General features: G+C 38.2%; 1 protein-coding gene across 1 annotated transcript in view; it reads right to left on the minus strand.

The window, feature by feature from the left end:
* Positions 1-20816, minus strand: part of TCERG1L (transcription elongation regulator 1 like) — a 187495-nt gene that overhangs the window by 151579 nt on the left and 15100 nt on the right. The window contains exon 4 of the mRNA XM_088131949.1: positions 4315-4479. Coding sequence (XP_087988075.1) covers positions 4315-4479 — 165 coding nt within the window. The remainder of the gene's footprint in view (positions 1-4314; positions 4480-20816) is intronic.

The raw sequence follows: 20816 nt of genomic DNA on the forward strand, positions 1-20816 counted from the left end.
GTTGCTGAGGTTGAGAAACACTGTATTAGAGCCTATTGCATGTGTTTAGTGTGAATATAATTATATAGATGTATAATTAACTTCCAAACAATTATATTGACTGGATAAGGGAAAAAACATTATTGTTGAATAAGTTTCATATTTTTTGCAACAGTTTTACTCCTGGTATAAATGCCAAAGCTACTTCTGTCTAAATTATCATATGTGAAGTCTGGAGGTTAATAGTGTTATATAGAGGGCTTTTTACACTTTTCAGTTTTGCATATATAATGACAAGATAACCTATCAAAACATTATGGAAGGCAAACTGAACAGAGAGCTCATTATTATTACATTATTCATCAAAAAAAGATAATGAAAATACAATAGTTTCCAGGGTCCATAGACAGCATTCTCTGAAAGATTTATTTTGGTAGGAGTTAAGGGCAATAAGTCATGCTTTATGAATGTCTACATACTGATTTTTTTTTTCAACTGAGAGGAAGACTGGCTGTAAAATATACTCTACATACCTCTGTATTAGATTATTTGCTTCTTTGATTCCTTCCCCACCCCCCACCCCAGCCATTAAACTTTGTAGAGAAACAGATAGGTAATTTCACTCTTGACAGCCAAGTACTACTTTTTGACCAGTTGACTTCCTTGTCCTCTTTCAGGAAAAAGAACGTTAATTTAACTGCAGTACATTGCCAGTAGTAACAATTCAAGTGGAAATATTATGAGGAAGCAGTTTTGCAAGGGAAAAAAAAAAAACCCACGTTTTTGATAAATTGCAATATTCTGAAATTGTAACTTGCATTTGATTCCCCTTATGCATGTGTCCAGGGTTACCATGGTATCATCATCTTAGCCTCCTTTTTTCTTCTCTTAAGCCTCCAAGTATTCAACCACAGCTCTCCATCATTCCTATCCAGCAAGGCCAATAGCCAGGACTAATGAGTTACACCAATGTGTAGAGATCCAGGACTGGGAAAGGATCATATCATAGTGTTGTTAGCAGTGGTCCTCTTTATACACTCTACATGGGCTTATATTATTAACTTGTACAAAATGACACTATTATTCCCTCTTTTTGATAAAGTGCAGCACATTTTCTTCATTTGGTCAACTGTTATAAACTTATTAAACTGCTACATGTATACAGTCATAAATAACAGTTTGGCCATTCATTTTATAAGCTGTTATTTGCATTCATCTCTTGATTACCATGAGTTATTACCATTATGCATAGTAGGTATATTTTTTCTGCAATTATTGTAAACTGTTTAATTAGACCGCTCTCATTTATTCTGTATTTGCTTTGCACTTTAAGATTTCTTTAGAAGCTTAAATAATTCGCATTTTCTTCAACTCTAGGAAATTGTTGTTATTTATTTAACTGCTGACATAGCCACAGAAAAACATGTCATCTTATATTCCTTTCTTTAGCATGTTAGGAACTGGGGAAAGCACACTCTGAAAAAAGGGCATATTTCTCAGAATTAAACAAATGTGCTACATTATGCACTTCTTCATCCAAACGTAGCCTGAAATTCAGAGATATGAAGGGAAATTAGATATGTCTGGGTGGTAAACATAAATAATATAGATTGTGGTAGTTTGATCCTCTCTCAGAAATTAGTTAACAACAGTAATGGAAAAACCAGGGGAATTTGAATTATGGATTATTTCAGCTGGAAAGATCTACTATAAGGTGAGGCACCCTCAATTCTTCCTATGCAGCCTCATTGTAATGGGGTGGGAGGTTCCTACAAGGGATGAAGAAGGGTTATCCAAGACATAAGGTCACCCCAACTGCCCAAAGCAAGCAGACACTTATATAAGGCAGCAGTGATATAGGAAGATGCTGGAGGAGGAGGATCACTTTAGTGACAACAGCTGTTCCTCAGTAGCATGCTGAGTGCCTTTCAACCATCATCTGGCACTCTATTGTCAATCACTTTATATTGTCTATCCATGTAATTTTCTTGGTAATGCATGGCAGAAGGCAATGGTAAATCACTCCTGTAGTTTATCAAGGAAATCACATGGATACAGTATTGATGCTTTGGAACTTTGGTGTTTGAAGACACCTGAGAATACAATGTGTATGGTAATAAAAAACAAATGGATCATAGAACAAGTCAATCGACAATTCTCACTTGAACCACAAATGACCAGGCTGCAATTATTTTATTTTGAAGAAATTATGTGAAGATCTAGCTCTCTTGAGAAGTCTATAATCTTGAGAAAGGTAGAAGGAAAGAAAGAAACACTCAGCAGATGTTCCTTAGCCCAAGGAAAATAATCAGGTATTCCTTTTGTACCTGACAGTCATCAAGAGAAACTTCCAAATGGGGCATTGTTAATGGAAATACTATCTTTTGCTAGAGTACTAAAGACAGCAGAATGCCCATCCATGAGGCGTAGTCTAGCTACAATTCTGTACTGCAGGTGGACTAGATGACTTCCAAGGGATAAGTTCCAGTTCTATACTGCATCCATGTCTGTTAAGATGTCTGAACATCAACTCCCAGAATTCTCCAGCCAGCATGCTGGCTGGGGAATTTTGGGAGTTGAAGTCCAGACATCTTGAAGTTGCCAAGTTTGAGAAACACTGTCATAGATTATCATGACTTAAAAGCAATAACCAAGAATAAATTATGCCCCATAAATAGGATGAAACCAGGAGCTGTATGCCAGATGTAGTTACATAATTCAGGTAGTATCTGCTTTCAGTTATACTTATTTTGAAGTTCTATTGTGCATTCCGCATGACAGAATATCTATAAATAATGCAATTTCCTGTGCATGATTGATAATGGATTTATTTCTCTGGTACGCTTAACATGCTATTTGATATCCTATCAACCTAAGGGAAACATCACTGCCAATCCTGACATGTTTATCTTTGCAAAGTCAAACCAAACTGGTTATCTAAACGGGATAGCTCTTCTCTGTAATAATCTTCTGTTGATCTTAAGCTATTTTACAGAGAGTATATGCTGTAACAGCTGTTTTAAAAAGTACATCATCGAAATGCTTCACTGTTTATATTTGAGGAAACTCTTATCTCAAAGAGTAGAGAAAGAAGTCAAGATAGGATTTTGGGATTATCTCTCCTATATTGATAAAACAAAGTGCCTCTTTTCCTTTCAGATGACTACCAGAAATCTACATGGATACAGAGAAACCACACATATTTTTAACACGAGTTTGGCATTAATTGCTATAAGCCATCTTTAGAATTGAACTGATTAGCAACAATTCTGTTTATACACAGCTTACTCATTAAGTTCCATGGATTGCAATTCCCAGGTAAATCAGTACAAGCTTGCAATCTAAATGCATTAAATAAATACATTACACATTCTGAGTTAGGACTATTGACCATCGCACACTATGAGTCAGGTGTCACGTAAATGGTGCAGCTTCCATGGATAACTAGCAAAAAAATGGCACACCACCCAGCAGACATATCTTTTGAATTATTTTTTTATGCAAGGCCCTATTGATAGCTATATTGATTTCCCCCTAACCCCAGCCCCAGCCCCGTACAGAAACCTGATGGTTTTGTTCTATGGCAAAGACTTGGGATTGACACTACCACTTGAAGACAGCTTTCTAGGTGAACAGAACTGTGATGATTATTCATGGAATTATTTATAAGATATGATCAAGCATTACCTTTCAAACTGTAAATTGGAAGAGCTGAATTGAAGTTTACCATTTATCTTTCTTTAGAGAGTCTTTCTTCGCCAATAAGCTCTCAATGACTTTTCTCTCACATCAAAGGTTCCACTTCATACAGATCTCCACTTCATATAAATCACATCCTAGCAGAACAGATGCTATGCAACATTTTTCTCTGCTTTCAGTCATTTCCAGTGACTTTAAATTCCAAAATGATTCCACAGAATTGCTGTCTGATATTTAAGGCTTTACCAGTATAGATTCCTACCAACTCATTCACCACTATCCCTTCAGCTATTTTCTCAATAAGATTTCCTCAAAACAGAAGACCTGCCCTTCTATCAACTGTCCTCTTCAATTATACACAAATGACCTAATCACCATTTCCCTATTGATAAACTGATAAAAAAAAAATCCTGATCAGAACCTCTAACCATTCACCTTTCTTATGGGTATTCCAACTATCACTGGCCTAAATACATTTGCCCTTGACCAATCCAAATTGTGCTTTATTATATTCTAAGTATTTTAAAACATTAAGCTGAAGTTTGGCTTCTATGGGAACCATTCTTAAGGCAACTAGCCACCATTCATTCCTACAGCATTGAAATATTATATAGATGAACAGGCAAAAGCTCATACCTTGGAAAGGTGATGTCAAAACTGGGATTTTTATTGGTGACAAAGTCAGCACATGACATGGTTGGACACTTGATGGAAGTCCCTGAGGGGGCTCAGCATCTATGGACAGCATGGCTGCTGCAAATGCAATGGTCTGGTTGCTTCCAGATTGTTTAAGGGAACCACCTATGAAAGAAACAATTACAATTTGGATTATGTTCATTGCACATTAGAATTCTTCAACATTCATATAAAATCTGTTACTTAGCAGTCCAGCCCTGCATCATGGTCTGATGACAGATTGCTTTGAAGCATTTTCTTCTTTCCTCTTCCTAGCATGACGAAGAAAGCTATATTTTGCCAGGCTTATAGAACAAAACAATTTCCCCACTTTTCATGTAGGAACCACAGTGGGTCAGATATTCAAGTTCAAGAATTACTGCAGGACAATCAGTAAAATATAATTTTCATCCAAAAGGTACAGGTTAAAATTCCTCCTCAACATGGAATATATTGTAAATTTTTAAAAATTGGGCACTGCACAAAGAAGTGGGTAAAAGAATAAAGTACTAGTTTCTGAAACCTGTTTTCAAAGACAGAATTATCATAATGTATCATAAATTATAATGGGGCTACCACATATCATTTACTCATATAACATCCCCAAGGTTACCATTTCAGCTGTGAGACCTAAAATAATTACCTTTAGTAGTGGTGAGCAATCTCTTGGCTTAATGTTATGAAGGTGAGGGAATTGATATATCAAAAAGAGGGCAGGTGAGTGAAGTTTTAGGGGAAGGCCAAAGTAATAAAATGATGGACTAGTTCAGTGTTTCTCAACCTCAGCAACATTAAGATGTATAGACTTGAACTCCCAGAATTCTGGGGGTCTGGGGAATTCTGGGAGTTGAAGTCCATACATCTTAACATTGTTGAAGCTGAGGAACACTGAACTAGATGAAGAAGTTTGCAGAGTTTAGATTTCAGGCAAACTCACCTGACCCTCTTTAGCAGCCTGGTGGGGCAAGGAGAGAGAGAAAGCTAGAAAGAAGATGACTGTCTCAGCAAAAACAAAGAAAAAGAATGGAGAGAAGGAGGGAGAGAAGGTGAAAATGATCTGGAAGAAACCAAGAGAAATTGCACGGTGGTAAAAACAGAGTGGGGGAAAAAAAGTGACACCACCAGACAGCAGCAAAGAAGCAGCTTCTTCTATTAATCACTTTTTGCAGCTGTAACTGATAGCTCTAAGAAACAGGGAAAGGAAAAGAAAGGGGATAATAGAAGGGGGAAGAATGGACTGACAAAGAGGGATACAGTGACTGAGGTGGGGGTGAGGTGTCTTTTTAAATGAGAAAATATCACTATGCAGCTCAATCCAGGCCCAACATGCAAGGTGCAACATATTAACCCCAAGAATACAGCCTACAACAACAACAATGAATCATATATGCAGATTATATCTATATCTACACACACACACATATAAATTCCCCTCTCACCCCTATAGGTGGTATGTGTAAGTCAATGTCTTGTTCATTCTTAGCATACAGCTTGATGTCATCCATGTAGAAAAGGTGGCTGATGGTGATTCCACTCTTGAACTTGTACCTGTTTCCAATTATTGTGATTATCTGGCTGAGAGGGTTTAAGCCTATGCAGAGCAGCAGCAAGGACAGTGCATCACCTTGGTATAAGCCGCACTTGATGGCCACTTGTGCGAGCTGTCTTGAGTTGACTTCCAGTGTTGTCTTCCACAGTCCCATTGAGTCCTTGAGGAAAGTCCTTAGTGTCCTGTTGACTTTGTATAGCACCAGTCATTCACAGATCCATGTGTGCGGCATTGAGTCCTACTCAATCCAGGCTGCACTCAGATTGGTCTGCCTAGACCTTGAGTCTTGGGCGACTGTGCTATCTATGAGCAACTGGTGTTTTGAGCCTCTGGTGTTGTTCCCAATGCCCTTCTGAGCTGTGCTTGTGTACTGGCTCATATGGTCTTGTAGCTTGGTGGCTAGGATGCCTGATAGGACTTTCCATGTTGTGAGGAGGCAGGTTATTAGCCGGTAGTTGAATGGTGCTGTTCCCTTGTGAGGGTCTTTCATGATCAGCACTGTCCTTCCTTGTGTTAGCCAGTCTGGGTGGGAGCTTGCTGATAGCAGCTGGTTCATCTGTGCTGCTAGGCGTTGGTGCACTGCTGTTAGTTTCTTTAGCCAGTAGGTGTGGATCATGTCTGGGCCAGGTGCTGTCCAGCTCTTCATGTTCTTAACCCGCTGTCTGTTACTGTGACGGTGACTGGTTCCTGTTCTGGGAGATTGCTGTGGTCTGCTTTCAGGTCCTGCAGCCACTTTGCATTGGTGTTATGTGTCTTCTCTTTCTCCCATATGTTCTTCCAGTACTGTTCAGTTTCTGTTGCTGGTGGCTCTGCTGTTACTGTGTGGTTGCACTGCAGTTGGGAATACACCTTGGATGGTTCTTTGGAGAACAGTGCATTTATCTTCTTGGTCTCTGCTTCTCCTTAGCCTTGTAGCCATTGCTGTGAACCTTTGTTTAGCAGTCTCTAGGGCTTCAGATGGAGTCAGACCCATGTATTTTTTCAGTAGCTGAGTCTTATCCTTAATCTCCACACCCTTCTGTAGTTCCACCACTGACTAACTTCTCTCCAAATTGCCTTTATCTTAGCCTCCAACCTCATTTTCTGGGGGGCGGGGTATGTACTGCTGTTCTTCTTGATTGTGTACCCAGCTCTTCAATATAGTGAAAAGGAAGCTGCTCTCACAACTTGAGATAGACCAACTCCACATTACAATCCCAAGCATTTCCAGGATTACAGTGGCTGTAGCGTATACCAGTTCATTAGTTTGAGTTATGGTGGTAGTAGGGATTGTCATGAGGGATCTATTGGCATCTTCTAGCAAACTATCTGATGTTACTTCTCCACTGAGCCTTGGTAATCAGTCTCGAGGGTTGACTATAGCTAGTTTATCCATGATTGCCTCATATCAGCTGCTGTGCTCTGTAAAGGAGGGGGTAGCAGTGAGGTTCCAGCTTCAGGTGTTGGCTGCACATCCAGTTGTTCTTCCAAGTCTACTTGAGTCTGGGTTGTAATGTGGAGTTGGTCTACCTCAAGTTGTGAGTGCAGCTTCCTTTTCACTATATTGAAGAGCTGGGTAACTAGTTGTTTCTCAGTTAGTGTGGATGTAGGTCTTCTGTCCATCCATAGTTCCCTCAGATATTTCATATATCCCCTCTCATTAGGTCTACTGTTATAGTAGCATTCCATCAATTCCAAGTTCTCTTGTCTCATCGATGTATGGTTTGTTCCAGTAGCCCACTTATCATCAGATGCTAGTTCCCCAACATCTGACATGGACCTTGTTAATCTGGGTGATGTCCAAGCCAGCATGACTCTCTTAGTTCGTGTCACTCTCATATTTGAAGTAGGCAGGTGAAGCGTCAGGGGATCTTTGCCCAAGGACCTCTACTGGTAAGGTAGGTACCAGCTGGGATTTGAACCCCGGTCTCCTGCATCAAAGGCAGTGCTCTAACCACTATGCTATCCAGCCTCATTGAATATATACATTCTGATTAATCTGAGCAGTCATTACTAGAGAAAGGAATTTGGTCTTACTGCTTCCCTTCTTATGTTATCCATATTTATTTATTTACTTGATGTGTTTATAATTTTTTTTTTATTGAAAAGGTTTTAGGCAAGTTGCAGAGAATTAATAAGCCTGAAAGATAAAACTTGGTAAACCTGGCAAACAACAAGCAAAGAATTCCCAGTCCTATCGGAACAAGATATGAAAAACCCTAGGTCAAATTCCAAGATTTTTCTGAAAAAGCAAAGCTTAAGCCCACTTCTTGCATGATGGTATCTATACAATAACTGTGATAATGATTGTGATAAACAAATAAATGTAAATGTATATTATTTCAGTGAAGCAGTGACTGAATGAAAGCAGTGCTGCCTAGGATATTTTTTCCATGGCAAATATAGGCCACTTCTGTATAACCCAATCTTCCCCAACATGTCATCCTCCAGGTTAATGGAGATTATAGTTCCTAACCAAATCAACCAGTGCTGGCTGAGAATTTTGGGAGTTTTAATACCAGTAGAGCTGAGGGCACCATAACATGGAAGCCTATATGCAAAATGCCCCTTATATTTGATTCCAGAATGAAACAGGTAAGGATACTATTGCAAAATTTCTACTTCCAAAGAACAAAAATAAATTCAACGATTGAATCATATGATAAAAAAAGAAATGCTGTTTCATTGGTGGGAGGAAAATATCTCCAATACTTTCCCTTCATAACGTTTACTTTTTTGAGGGGTGGGGGATACCTGTGTTGCTTGATCATAGCGAAGTATGTTTTAAAAACAAGGAATGAGGAAAATAAAAATCTAAGGGGAAATTAATTTGACAAATGCCAGCTGTTCTCATATCTGTACCTGGCAATGTATTCAAAAACTAAGTAATCATTAGCTTATTATGTCATTCAGCAAATCTTTTTAATTGACAAGGAAATCCATCAGATATTAAGGCAGCAAGTAAGTCAGTCAACAGCCTTGTTGCAGATGACTCATGATTTTAGTTATTTTGTAAGAGGTATATGTTTTAGAATTCCTTTTGAAGATCAGCAGGATCCTGGACCTGTTTCTTGTTGCTGCAATGTCACTTGTGATCACAACAATATTTATGGCTCCCTAATTAATGGAAATTAAAAATTAGGTATTGAACTGGGTTTCCTAACATTATGGCATATGTTCATCTAAATACTTATATCTTTAAATATTGCCAACAAAAGCAGAAAAGAGAAAGGAAATAATGTCAATAAAAGACTGTGCTTGCAATTCTCTTATCCAGAAGCATGTGTGTGTATGTGTGTGTGTGTGTGTGTGTGTGTGTGTGTGTTTTACTGCCAGACCTTTCTCCCCAATTGTGCTCTTGGGATTAAAATCAATAGTTAGCTTATAGTTAGCAATAAAAGTAAGTATATCTTCATCAAAATCAGGAAAATTGATTGTCAATACTGTAGCTGATCTCATTCCTCAGAGTTATTTTAAGCACCTGGGCTTTTCATAGGAAAAGATTTTGCAGTTTTAGAATTACATTTTTAATTAATGGAAAAGAATGATTTTTAAATGTACTTTTTAATAAGGGAATCCTCTAATGTTATCCTGGATATGAGAAATCTTCATTTACCAACCTTGTGTCCTGCAGATGTGTTGCACGAATCGCTATGTGAGTTTGGGATGATGGGAGTTGCAGCCTGATATATCTGGAGGGCAAAGGATTCCAGAAAGCTATTCTAGATCATCAGTATCTGCACACTGCAAAGCAAGGTGGGATGTTCTATGTCTCCCTTAAACTTTTATGGAGCCTGGACTATCTTTTGTCAGTGGCAGAAGAGAGTGTTCATTTTGATTACAAAGAGGTTTCGGAGCTGTTTGCTATATTCATAGAATCAGAAAATCATAGAATATAAAGGTTGGAAGAAACATTGGAAATCATTTTCTCCAACCCCCAACCCCATGAAGGAATCCACAACTGAGCAGTCTTGACAGATGGCCATCTAGCCTTTAAGTACTTCAAGGAAGGGTGAGTCCATCATTCCCAAGGCAGCCTGTTCCACTGTTGAACAGCTCTTACTATGAGGATATTCTTCCTGATGTCAAACCAAAATATATTTTCTTGTTCTTTAGACCCATTGTTGAATTACTGTCCTGTCTTCTGGATTGCTGATCAAGTCTATTAGGATATTACCCTATCCCCTATATGACAGTCTTTCCTTGTCCCCATGAAAGTCTGTTCTTCTGGCCAAACATATCCATCAAATACAGCCTTTCCTCATAAGTTTTTTCCCAGGCTTCTTATCATATTGGTTACTGTCCTCTGACATCCTCCACTTTGTCAATGTCCTTCCTAAAGCTTAATGGCCAGAAATGAACTAGTATTTTAAGTGTGGAAAATAACAATGACTTCTCATGATTTTTTTAAAAAATAATAAATTATTAAAAATTACAATTGCAAAGGTAAAAGTTAATGCAAAAGAAAAAAGAAAAAGAAAAAATAGAAGGTGCAGAAAAGAAAAAAAGAAAAAGAAAATTAGAAAAGAAAGAATACATAAGAATATAGTAAAGAAAAAGAAAAGAAATATATAAAGAAATGACTTCCTCCTTCATCCCAACATGTATAAACAATTTTAGTAACTCATCACCTTCTCTTAAAATACAGCAAATGATCTCTTCTTCCCATATGCCATCTCTTATCTATAAACAAAACCTTAAAACCTCCTCGTTTCAGTCCTAATCAGCAAAAGTCTATTAAGGGTTACCAGAAATAACAGTGTATCTATTTTAACCTTGATCAAATAAACCAACTTTACATTCCTGAGGATATAGGTCTTCTGAAAACAGTGACCACTAGGAAGGAAATTCCCTGCTAAGGAGGTACAAGTTGGTAGGGGACCCATGATTCTGAGAGGGCCAGAAGAATCTCCATGTGAAAGAACAGAAAAACAGAAGACCCCAAGACAAATATTTGGAAAAGAATACCAAACTAGATACCAACCTCCAAAACTGTACTGTTAAACGGAACAACTTTTAACTGATCCATCTATTCCTGATGTTTTAGAATGGGTGACATTTATAAACAACATCTAATATGACAAGATGAACAATGGAATATGTAACAAACAAGTTATTGAAATAGAGACTTTCCATCTGAGTCATCCACAAGCAAGTTACATGGTCAAAGTTGCTGACTGAAGGAAACAGTTCCCTTCTAGTCAAACTGCTATTCTTATGGACTGGCAGGCATGTCAGGGTGGCAATGCACCCCAGCCTGGAAGAAAAAAAGGGTGCCTTGAATAGCCTCTTCTCTTCCACAACCCCTCTGTATGCTGCAATTCTAATAACAATAGGGAAAACGAAGGCTATTAAAGTAAAACAAGGCTGATGGTGGCATAACTAAGATTAGGCAAGCACCCCCTTCAACTTACCCCATTTCCGTTGCTGATTGTCTAATCTTGTTCAAACAATAGTAGATCTAGCAAGAGGATATCTGCTAAAGGTAAATCCAAAACTCTTACAAGATTGTCCCTTTTGCTAGTCAGAGCAATAGGTATATGCCTTTCAACTGTTCATTGGCTCTTCCTTGGAACCTCTTTTGTTCATCAAAAAAGGAGCTTGTAAAACCTTTTCATGTCCATCCGCCTTTTGGCAGCTCTTTTCTTCAGGCCTGGAGGAAAGCTTTTAATCCAAGCTGGGCACCTGGCCAAGTATTCCCCCACCCACATACACATTTTTTTTTTGTCTCTGTTGTTACTCTTGACCATCCTTCTTGTCCCCCAGTTTTACTAGTTGGGCCTAGTTTGGACTATCAATACTTTTTGTCTCGGAGTACACATCCGCTATAAATGGAGTGCTCTTTAAAAGGAAAGAGAAAGAAAATCTCACTTTGGATGTGTCTACCCTGCATCCTTAAGCTGCTTAGTCCTTTACTGATGTTGACTAGACTCTAACCAAAATTCTGCCTGGATTGGGATACTTCAGCAGTGATTTGCCAGCATTCAGATTGCTGGCTTCTGCACTGGACAATTCTCCTTGTTGCTGTGTTTTCCCAACTTTTTGAACAGGAAAGCAGACAGCTGAGCCAACACAAGCCAGAAAGTACTATTTCCTTGGACAGGAAAAAAAAACAAACATAGATGAAGGTCACATTAGAAGTGGGCTAAGAGTAATTATAGGATAGTATCTCCTGTTCTTATCCCCTGAAAGCGTTGGTGGCCTGAACTCACAGTGGATCAATCTGGCAGTGTGGACAGAGAGTCACTCCAGATGTTAGGACTCAACTGCCATAAACCTTAACCAATATATTGAATGATAAGGAATTGTGGGAATTGTAATACAAAGGTCACCAAGTTGCCTACTTGTGATGCAGTTAAAATGGACAATAGTCTGAATTGGTATAAAACAGCTTGGTATAATATTCAGTGATGTAAAATTGACGATGATGATGATGATGATGATGATGATGATGATGATAGAGATAGATAAATAGAATCTCAGATATTTAAATCAAAACTCTCATATACCATATGTGGATGGCAAGAGAGATGCATGCCTCCCAAAAGGGAATTAAAAAGTTATATAGCATACAAGGTGGTTGTTGTGGGGAAAATGGGAAGTGGGGGCATTATGTATTCCACCTGGAGTTGTATAACAATAAAGGTGGGATACAAATCTAATAGTTAACAAAATAAATATCTAACAATGAATGTCAAACAACTTCCACTGTATGATCTTTAAATAATTTTGCTGGGGAAAAGGGTGTCATTGAAATACATGTGAAAAAGCTAAACTTTTCTGTCTGGATTTTCTTTGGCTGCCTTAGAGAATTCGATTGCTTTCAAAAGAGTGCGAAAGCTGCCAGCCCTGGTTGGATATATTTTAAAGTTAATGGTAGTCAGGGTTATACGTCTGGTTATTCTCCAGCAAGAGCATTGGTGTGTAGTTCTTAATTGTTGTTCTTGCTGTTGTTAGTACCGTACAGGTATTGATTGCTGTTGCCCTGTCACTCCAGCTCATTTGTTGTCTGCCAAACATTTCAAAGGCTCCCATGAATGTTAGGAAACAGATAAGTCTAAGAAACATCAGTAAGTGATACAGAAAATCTTTACGTTAGAAGCGATCAGCCTCTCCCCACACTCTGCCTATAAAAAATTCATTATTATGGACAGACTCATAAAAGAAAGAGATGTACAGGAAAAAAGAAATCTACAATTTAATTAAATATATCCTTTTGAAAAATACTTATCATTATATACAGAAATTGCTTAGTAACTGAGTGACTGTTCACATAAAGTGAATCAAACATGGCCTTGGGTCTTCTCCACTGCTCCCAGGAATGCAGATCTTTTGTTCTATAAATGTGTGTCCTCCATGCACCCTGTAACTCTGGATGGATGAGGTAGACTCACTACAAAAAGCACTTTTACGCTACTTGCTGACCCCCAAATTCTAAATTTCAGTCACCTTCAGAGTAGCCTCGATGCCCATCTGTGCACTGGCTTTGATTTCACTATAGGCCTGTATACCCTATTTATGAGGACTGTGCAGATTTTCAAAAGGATGCTTCATTTCAACAAAGGGCCTTTTTGAACCACTTTTTTGAATGCCATTGCATTATACTCCTATCTGGCACAGCAGAATAGTCATAGTACTTCACTTCGCTCAACAAAAGCTGCTTTTGAACACGAGCATCACAAACACCAAAGCAAAACTAGTTAAAGTTGCCTTGATGCTTTGCTATGTTAAAGTAGACAAATGTCCCACCACAAAGGTAAGTAGCTTACTGAAGCAGATTGACCATGATCCACACAGGCCTACTAATTACTATCAGTTCCCATTACTGAACCAATACTATATGCAATATATCCTACCTATTTTGATTGATTGAATCAAAGAATAAATATCAATTCCATTGTGACTACATACATGGGAGTTCTCCAGGATGATCTGTTCCCAACCTGGCCCTTCAGATCTTCCAGTTATGCATCGACTGCCTCTGTAATTGAGTTCCTCCACCTTGCTTCTGGTTATCCTCTTTTTCTCTCTCCTTCCACCTTTCCCAGCATTACAGACTTCTCAAGAGAGCTAAGTCTTTGCATAATGTGATAATTTGAGCCTGGTCATCTGTGCCTTGAATGAAAACTCTGGATTAATTTGTTTTATGATCCATTGTTTGTTTTCTCAGCTATCCATGGTATTCTCAGGATATCTTCTCCAATATCAAAGTTCAAATGTGTCTAGAGCCATCGTGTTCTTTCTATCCTTCTACAGCTACTTCAAAGCCCAACTTTTGCTTCTGTAGAATATCACAGAGAAAATCCTTGCTATGCAGTTCTAATCTTTGAAATTCTAGAGCCATCATGACATCTGAATATCTTTTCCAGGGCCTTCATTGCTACCCTACCAAGTGCTAGTCTGTGCCATATTTCTTGACTCCTTTACTGTTGATAGTCAACCCTAAAAAGCAGATGTTATCTACCATCTCAGAATCTTCCATGTCACTTGTAAAGTCTGTCATTGTACCTGTTGTCATTAGTTTGATCATCTTTATATTTAATCTTAGTCCCATTGTTTCACTTTCTCTGTTATTTCATTAGTACAGCTTGCAGATCATTTGCATTTTCAACAGAGCACTGTCATCAGCACAGGACAAGTTATAGATGTTTCATTGTCTGGTATTAAAATGCTTATCTTCTTCCAAACCAGCCTCCCTCAATATATATTCAGCATATAGGTTGAATAAATAAGAAAAGAATATACAGACTTGTCTCACTCCTTTGTCAGCCTGGAGCCAGTCTGTTCCTCCATATTCCATCTGGGCTGTGGCTTCCTGCCTTGTGTACAGATTTTGCATGAGGACAGTATGATGAAATGGGGTTCCCATTTTCCCAAAGATATTTCACAGATTGACATGGTTGACCCAACTGAAGGCCTTTCTACAATCGATAAAGCGCTTACTGACTTCTTTTCTTTTCTTTTCTTTTCTTTTCTTTTCTTTTCTTTTCTTTTCTTTTCTTTTCTTTTCTTTTTCTGCTATTTGGCTTTTTCAATTATCCAATGTTCCAGTGTGCACCAGCAATATCTCTCTGGCCTTCTCTAAAACCAGTCTGAACTTCTGGCATCTCTCTTTCCATGTAGGCTCCAATCTGCATTGGATGATCCTAAGCAATATTTTGCTAGCATGTGAAATTAAGTATATTGTACAATTGTTCACACACTCGGTTAAGTCTCCTTTCTTTGATACTGGTATGTAGACTGGTCTCTCCCAATCTCTTGCTCACTGTGTATTTCTCCAGGTTGCTGGTATAGTTGGGTTAGAACCTTTACAAATTCTTCTATTGCTTGAAAGTCAGAGGTATGTGTTCAACATTTCTTGAGCTGGGTACGTAGAGAAAATCATTCAAATCAATAGTTTTTCTTTGGCAGTTTAGGAGCTGGGATAGGGAGGTCACAATAATCTTGTGGCTGTTCCATCTATGGGCATTCTGATGGATTTCTAGGAGGAGTTGCTTTTTCTGTAGTACACGATGGTGCCACATCAACTGCTTCCAGATGCCCCATTGATGTCAAAGGAAAGGCTGCTGGAATGCCAACGTGACCAGATTCTGCTGCAGTTTTAACTCCTGATTGCCATGGAGGGTTTGCAGATCAAGGGCTTGTGGTCCACCTTGACCGCAATCTCATTTAGCTGTTGCAGTATAAAGACCAGAGTTCCTGCAGACAGGAGGCAGACCTCATGAAAAGGTTGAGTGATGTAGTTGTAGGGGGTGCAGAAGACTTGTTCCAGGAGCGCTACCCCCTGCTCTGGAGAGTGACCTGGGTTGAAGCTTTGGAGGGTCAGGGAGGAGGCCTGTTTTGTTACTGGCTTCTTGTTGTCATATTATTTGGGAGTGAGGGATCTTGAAGCTGTTAATCTATTATTAATGTTTTGTGTTGTCTCTGCAGTGGTGAGATAGGAGTCAATCCTCATCTGTTTCTCTGCTTTATTGGATTTATGGGCCCTAGTATCATTACTGAGGCTGGTCCAGGTCCTTTTCTTACCTCTGGATGGCATTTTTAGGCCATGGGGACTGAGCCAGAAGGGGCAAGACCATTCACAAGTCAGGAGCTTATTTCAGTAGCTGCTAGTTTTTTGCCATCATGGCTCCTCCCCCTATCATATTTTGGTAGATATTTAATTAATTCTGTAGCCTTCCAATTTAGTAAACACCACTGTGCTTTACCATCATCATCACTGTGTGATTTAACTTCATCTTATAGTACTGCAAGTTCTTGTAAATGGGAATATTTAAGTACAGAATTTCAGTATATTCCTTCCATCATTGTTTTTCTTTAAATCTGTCCATTGTAATCCTTTGGCATTTGAGGCTGGAACCGCCTTCTGAATTTGGAGGTCTTTTGGGAGATGCTCCTTATTTTTCCATGTCTGTTTCCTTCAGTGTCTTACAGATGTCATTATAATATTGCTTCTTGTTTCTTCTAACAGCTCTGTAAAATTTTTTGTTGTTTGCTGAGATCTTTGTCTTCCCTGGCTTTGGGTTCTTTTCTTAGCAATTTCCACTATCTCTTTTGACATCTAGCTTACTTTCCTCTGTTTCTTGATCTTTGGCAGCCTCTTTTCACATTCATACTTAACAACTTCTTTGATTTTATCCCACATTTCTTCCGGTTACCTGTCAATGAAGTTCAGGATTTCAAAGTGATTCCTGATATTCTCCTTGAAAATGGTGGGCATACGCTCAAGTTCATATTGCAGAAACTGGTTGGCTTTCTTCTTCTTTAGCATAACTTGGAATTGCACAATGAGCAGTTTATGATCTGTTCCACAGTCAGCCCCTGGCCACTCCTTTGCTGTTAAAACTGAGCTCTTCCATTTACTTGTACCAAAAATATAATCAATTTGATTTCAGTGTTGTCCATCTGGTGATATGTATGTGTGTGGGGGGATATTTTGGTTGTTTGAAGACTCTATTAGCACTGAAGGAATAATTGGATTGGCAGAAATTGATAAGTCATTCTCCTGCTTCATTTTGGTTTCCTAGACTATACAGTCCAACTATGTTTTCCTCCTTACCATTTCCAACTTTGGCATTCCAGTCTCCAACCACAAGCAGCACATCTTGCTTGCATGTCTGGTGGATTTCAGATTGAACTTGACCATAAAACTCATCAACCTCTTTTTTCTTGCAGAAGTAGTTAGAACATATTCCTGGATAACCATCATATTAAAGGGTTGTGAATAAAGTTTAATTGCTATTATTTAGTCATTGATTGTATTGTACCCAAGTACTATCTTTGCTATTCTTTCTTGATATGGAAGTAACAATTTCTTCATTTTCCATATCTAATTTCAGTCCATTTCATTTCACTGATATCAAGATGTCAATATGTAGTTGATTCCTTTAATCTTTTACTGTGTTGAGGTTTTCTGTGTTCATACTTCTTACATTTCATCTTCCCATTGTAATCTGGTCTTTACAGCTCTAGATTTTATTTTCACCAATTTTCAAAATCTATACTGATTATTTGTCTCTGCTTAGAGGACAACAGTGGTAGAAACGTACTGATTTAGGAGCAACAGTCAAATTAGGAATGTGTCATAGCCTCTTGAGAAATGTTTTACAAAAGTGATTTTTACATACTTTGATGTTCTCATGGTTTGCCTTTAAATTTAACTACATTTGGTAGCATTTAACCAAAATTTCCAAAGCCTAATAGATCCATTTTATTAATTAACATGCCCACAGGCCTTTCTGGGTGAGGCCTATATGCAATTCTATCACCATTGCACTGAATGTAATTGCTGACAAGCAGGGATATAGCAAGAGATGCTATCTGAAGGAAAATCTATCAGTTTTCTTTGTAAAAACCAAAACCAAAAACCTTCTCTCCTCTGTGGATGAACTCTTTAATTTCCTTACTGATACTAAGCAACTATAGGTTGAAAGCAGGCATATTAAAGTGCTTACAGAACAGAAAACTAGTTTAATATTCTTTGGCTCCCTCTAATGAATTATTTATGAAACCCAATTTAGAAATGATTTTAACAATAACAAATGATTGCTCCCTTGGTTCAGCTACATACATACATACATACATACATACATACATACATACATACTTACATACAAAATATTGAAGGCATTACACCTTCAGTATTTTAAAGGCAAGAAGTTTTGCCAACAATAAAGGAAAGGAAGGGGAAGTATAGTTAACTTTCTTCAAGACCATTGGTGCTTGAACAATGTTACTATTTTCAGTTCTTTTGCTTTATTAGTGGTGCAACAGTACATGTGTTGCACTGGAACCAAACCCTCTACACAACCTATTCCACAGGTGAGAAGAAAATTGGGAGGGGGGCTCACATGTATGCCTACTGTGAGCTCACAGAAGAAAACTATAGTCAGAAGCTTATGGGACTCAGATTGGAGATCATCAGTTTTATGTGACTACCACATGTGATGAGTGGCAAAACTACAGACTGAAGCACCTATCTAAAATAATCATTGGTTTAATATTGGCCTGTCAATCAAACTGATCATTGGAACCTACAAAACAAAACCAAATTTATGTTCTTGCGTGGAGAAGGAATCTTGCTTTGTGTTTTTCAGATTACTCTTTGCTTGTGGATTCCTTATTCCTTGATCTTCACTCTTGTTATTCTGACTTCTCATTGCTTCTCTGATCTTGCTCCATAGAAGCTAGCTCCTGAGTCATCTGAAGAACTACCTACAGTTCCAGACTTACTATCTATGCATGTGTGTGTGTGTGTATGTGTGTAGCATTTTACTGCAATCTTTTTTCTGTGATGTATCAACAAATATGCAGGAGCTCATGTAAATCTCAGAAGAAGTATCACAATGCAGTCATACATGCTATCTCATTAATATTCTGAAGCCATAATGTGTTTGGCATAAGTTACAATTGAGCTGTCAGTGTAATTGGCAACAGTTAATTAATTGGCATTCTTCAGATGAAATAAGATAAGCCTTCTCCCTTCCCTTCCTTTTTTTTTCAGTGTTTTGTCAGTGTCAGTCTGTGCATCAGCAGCACAGAGGGGAACAATAAAAATAAATATAAGGAATAGAAAGTATGAGCAAATTTGCTAGTTAAGCCAGAATTCAGGAACAAGACATGGAATAGAATGATCACCTTTTTTCTCCATTGTGATAGAAAAGGACTTGTTTTCATTTTTTCCCCTAAAGAAACAGAAAATCTTACAATGAAATCCAGAGCTATTTCACAGAACATTGCTATGAAATAACAGACAGGAATTTGCAAATGTTCTGTCTTCTGTCCTGTCCTTGATTCCCATACACCAATTCAATCCAAGGCAGGAGGTATCTGAGAGACCTTGTCAAGTGAGGTTTGCTCAGTTCAGGAACCAGAAATAGCCAGTGAGACCGCAGACAGCAGAGGAATGTGTGAAATGTATGTGAGAAATAGCTGAGCTTTCAGGTGATCCAAATTTTCTACGTGGTATGTTTCATGTTTCAAAGTTCTGCCAATAGCTTCCTGAAGCTTCCTGGAAGCTTTTTCTGTGATTATTGGAACTACTGTAAGGGACAGCTGAAACAGCTGAAGTGAAGAAATTTCACTTTTGGAAGTGAGGGCCACATTGCTTTATAAAGCAGCTTTGCTCAAAGCATTGTGAAAGCAAAGCAAAGCACCCCTTTGAAACTTTGCCTGACCCTAATGAGTAATGAGGAAAAAAAGAAAAAGAGCAACAGCCTCCCCCATCTTACCATAATAAAACTCAAAATAATGTTAAAGAAGTTCAAAAGCATCCTGTAAATGAGGCAGAAAAGAAGAAGTCTCTTTCATGGAAGACCAATATCGAGAAACCAGATGTTGGCCCACTATTAATTAAATGTATTTTCTAGCTTTTGAATAACTGATCTCTAAGTGCCTAAAATTCATATCATTATCATCACCAGCATCGTCACTACCACCATCATAATCTATTCAAAACCTTTTTCCTCTTCTGTGGCAGAAGCCACAATACCCATTCTCCTCCTTCTGCAGGTCTAGGACAATAGTTAGTTGGATGGCAGGAAAAGAGGATGCAGGTTTCTTCCAGATCATTCTCTAGCTATCAAGATGGTTTATCAATATGAATATAATGATGCTCACAATACTTTTTTAGTACTGGCATCTTTATTATTAGAACCAAATTGGAGAAATGGACCAAAAGGGAATGATTGAACACATAATGCAATGGCTTCACATCATACTATGTCTTTAATCAAGTGTTGATGGATTCAGCTCCAAGTCTCAAGCCTCTGCAAAACATTAGTTCTGCACTGGTGGCTAATAACAACACTGCATAAGATCCCCAAATGTTACAGAAACTCTCAAAGTCTGTTATAGCTCATGTAACGAAGTTTAGGGGGAGGATATTTTCAAGACATTCCCTGAAAACATGCTAGTTTTTCCAAAGCCCGGCAATATCCTTGGGCTATTAAAACAAATGAAATTTAGGGAACTATAATCAAACTTCACCACTTTCAAGGAAGTAAAGCAACTTTTCCTGTAGCCACTCATCCTGACACATTAATACACTAGTTTTACTTGAAAAGTAAAGTGACCAAGAAAATTAAAAGACTATATATAATTCGGTTGAATGTCAAGCTGAATCTGAAAAGGTCACTAATGAATAGCATGCAAAAAGGCTACATCTAAATTATCATATAATGATATGATTCATTTGGTAGTCGGCAAATGGGGTAGACACAATTCTTCTGCATTGTGTAAAGGTCTGAACCCCTTGTCCTCTTCTGGATAAACAAGTGATATTGATAGATGGGGTGGAGAGGGGTACCAAGAAATAAACTATCTTCCCCCTTTAGGTACCCCCCCCCCCAAAGAAATAACTATATTCATGCAGGGTTTGACAATTTCTTTTTATCTGACAGAATATAATGACTCATTATTCTTTCCTGAAGAGAAT

Source organism: Python bivittatus, unplaced genomic scaffold, assembly GCF_059951505.1.
Source record: "Python bivittatus isolate LINGU-HERP-01145 unplaced genomic scaffold, Pbiv_v1 ctg000980_np1212, whole genome shotgun sequence".
NCBI lineage: Eukaryota > Metazoa > Chordata > Lepidosauria > Squamata > Pythonidae > Python > Python bivittatus.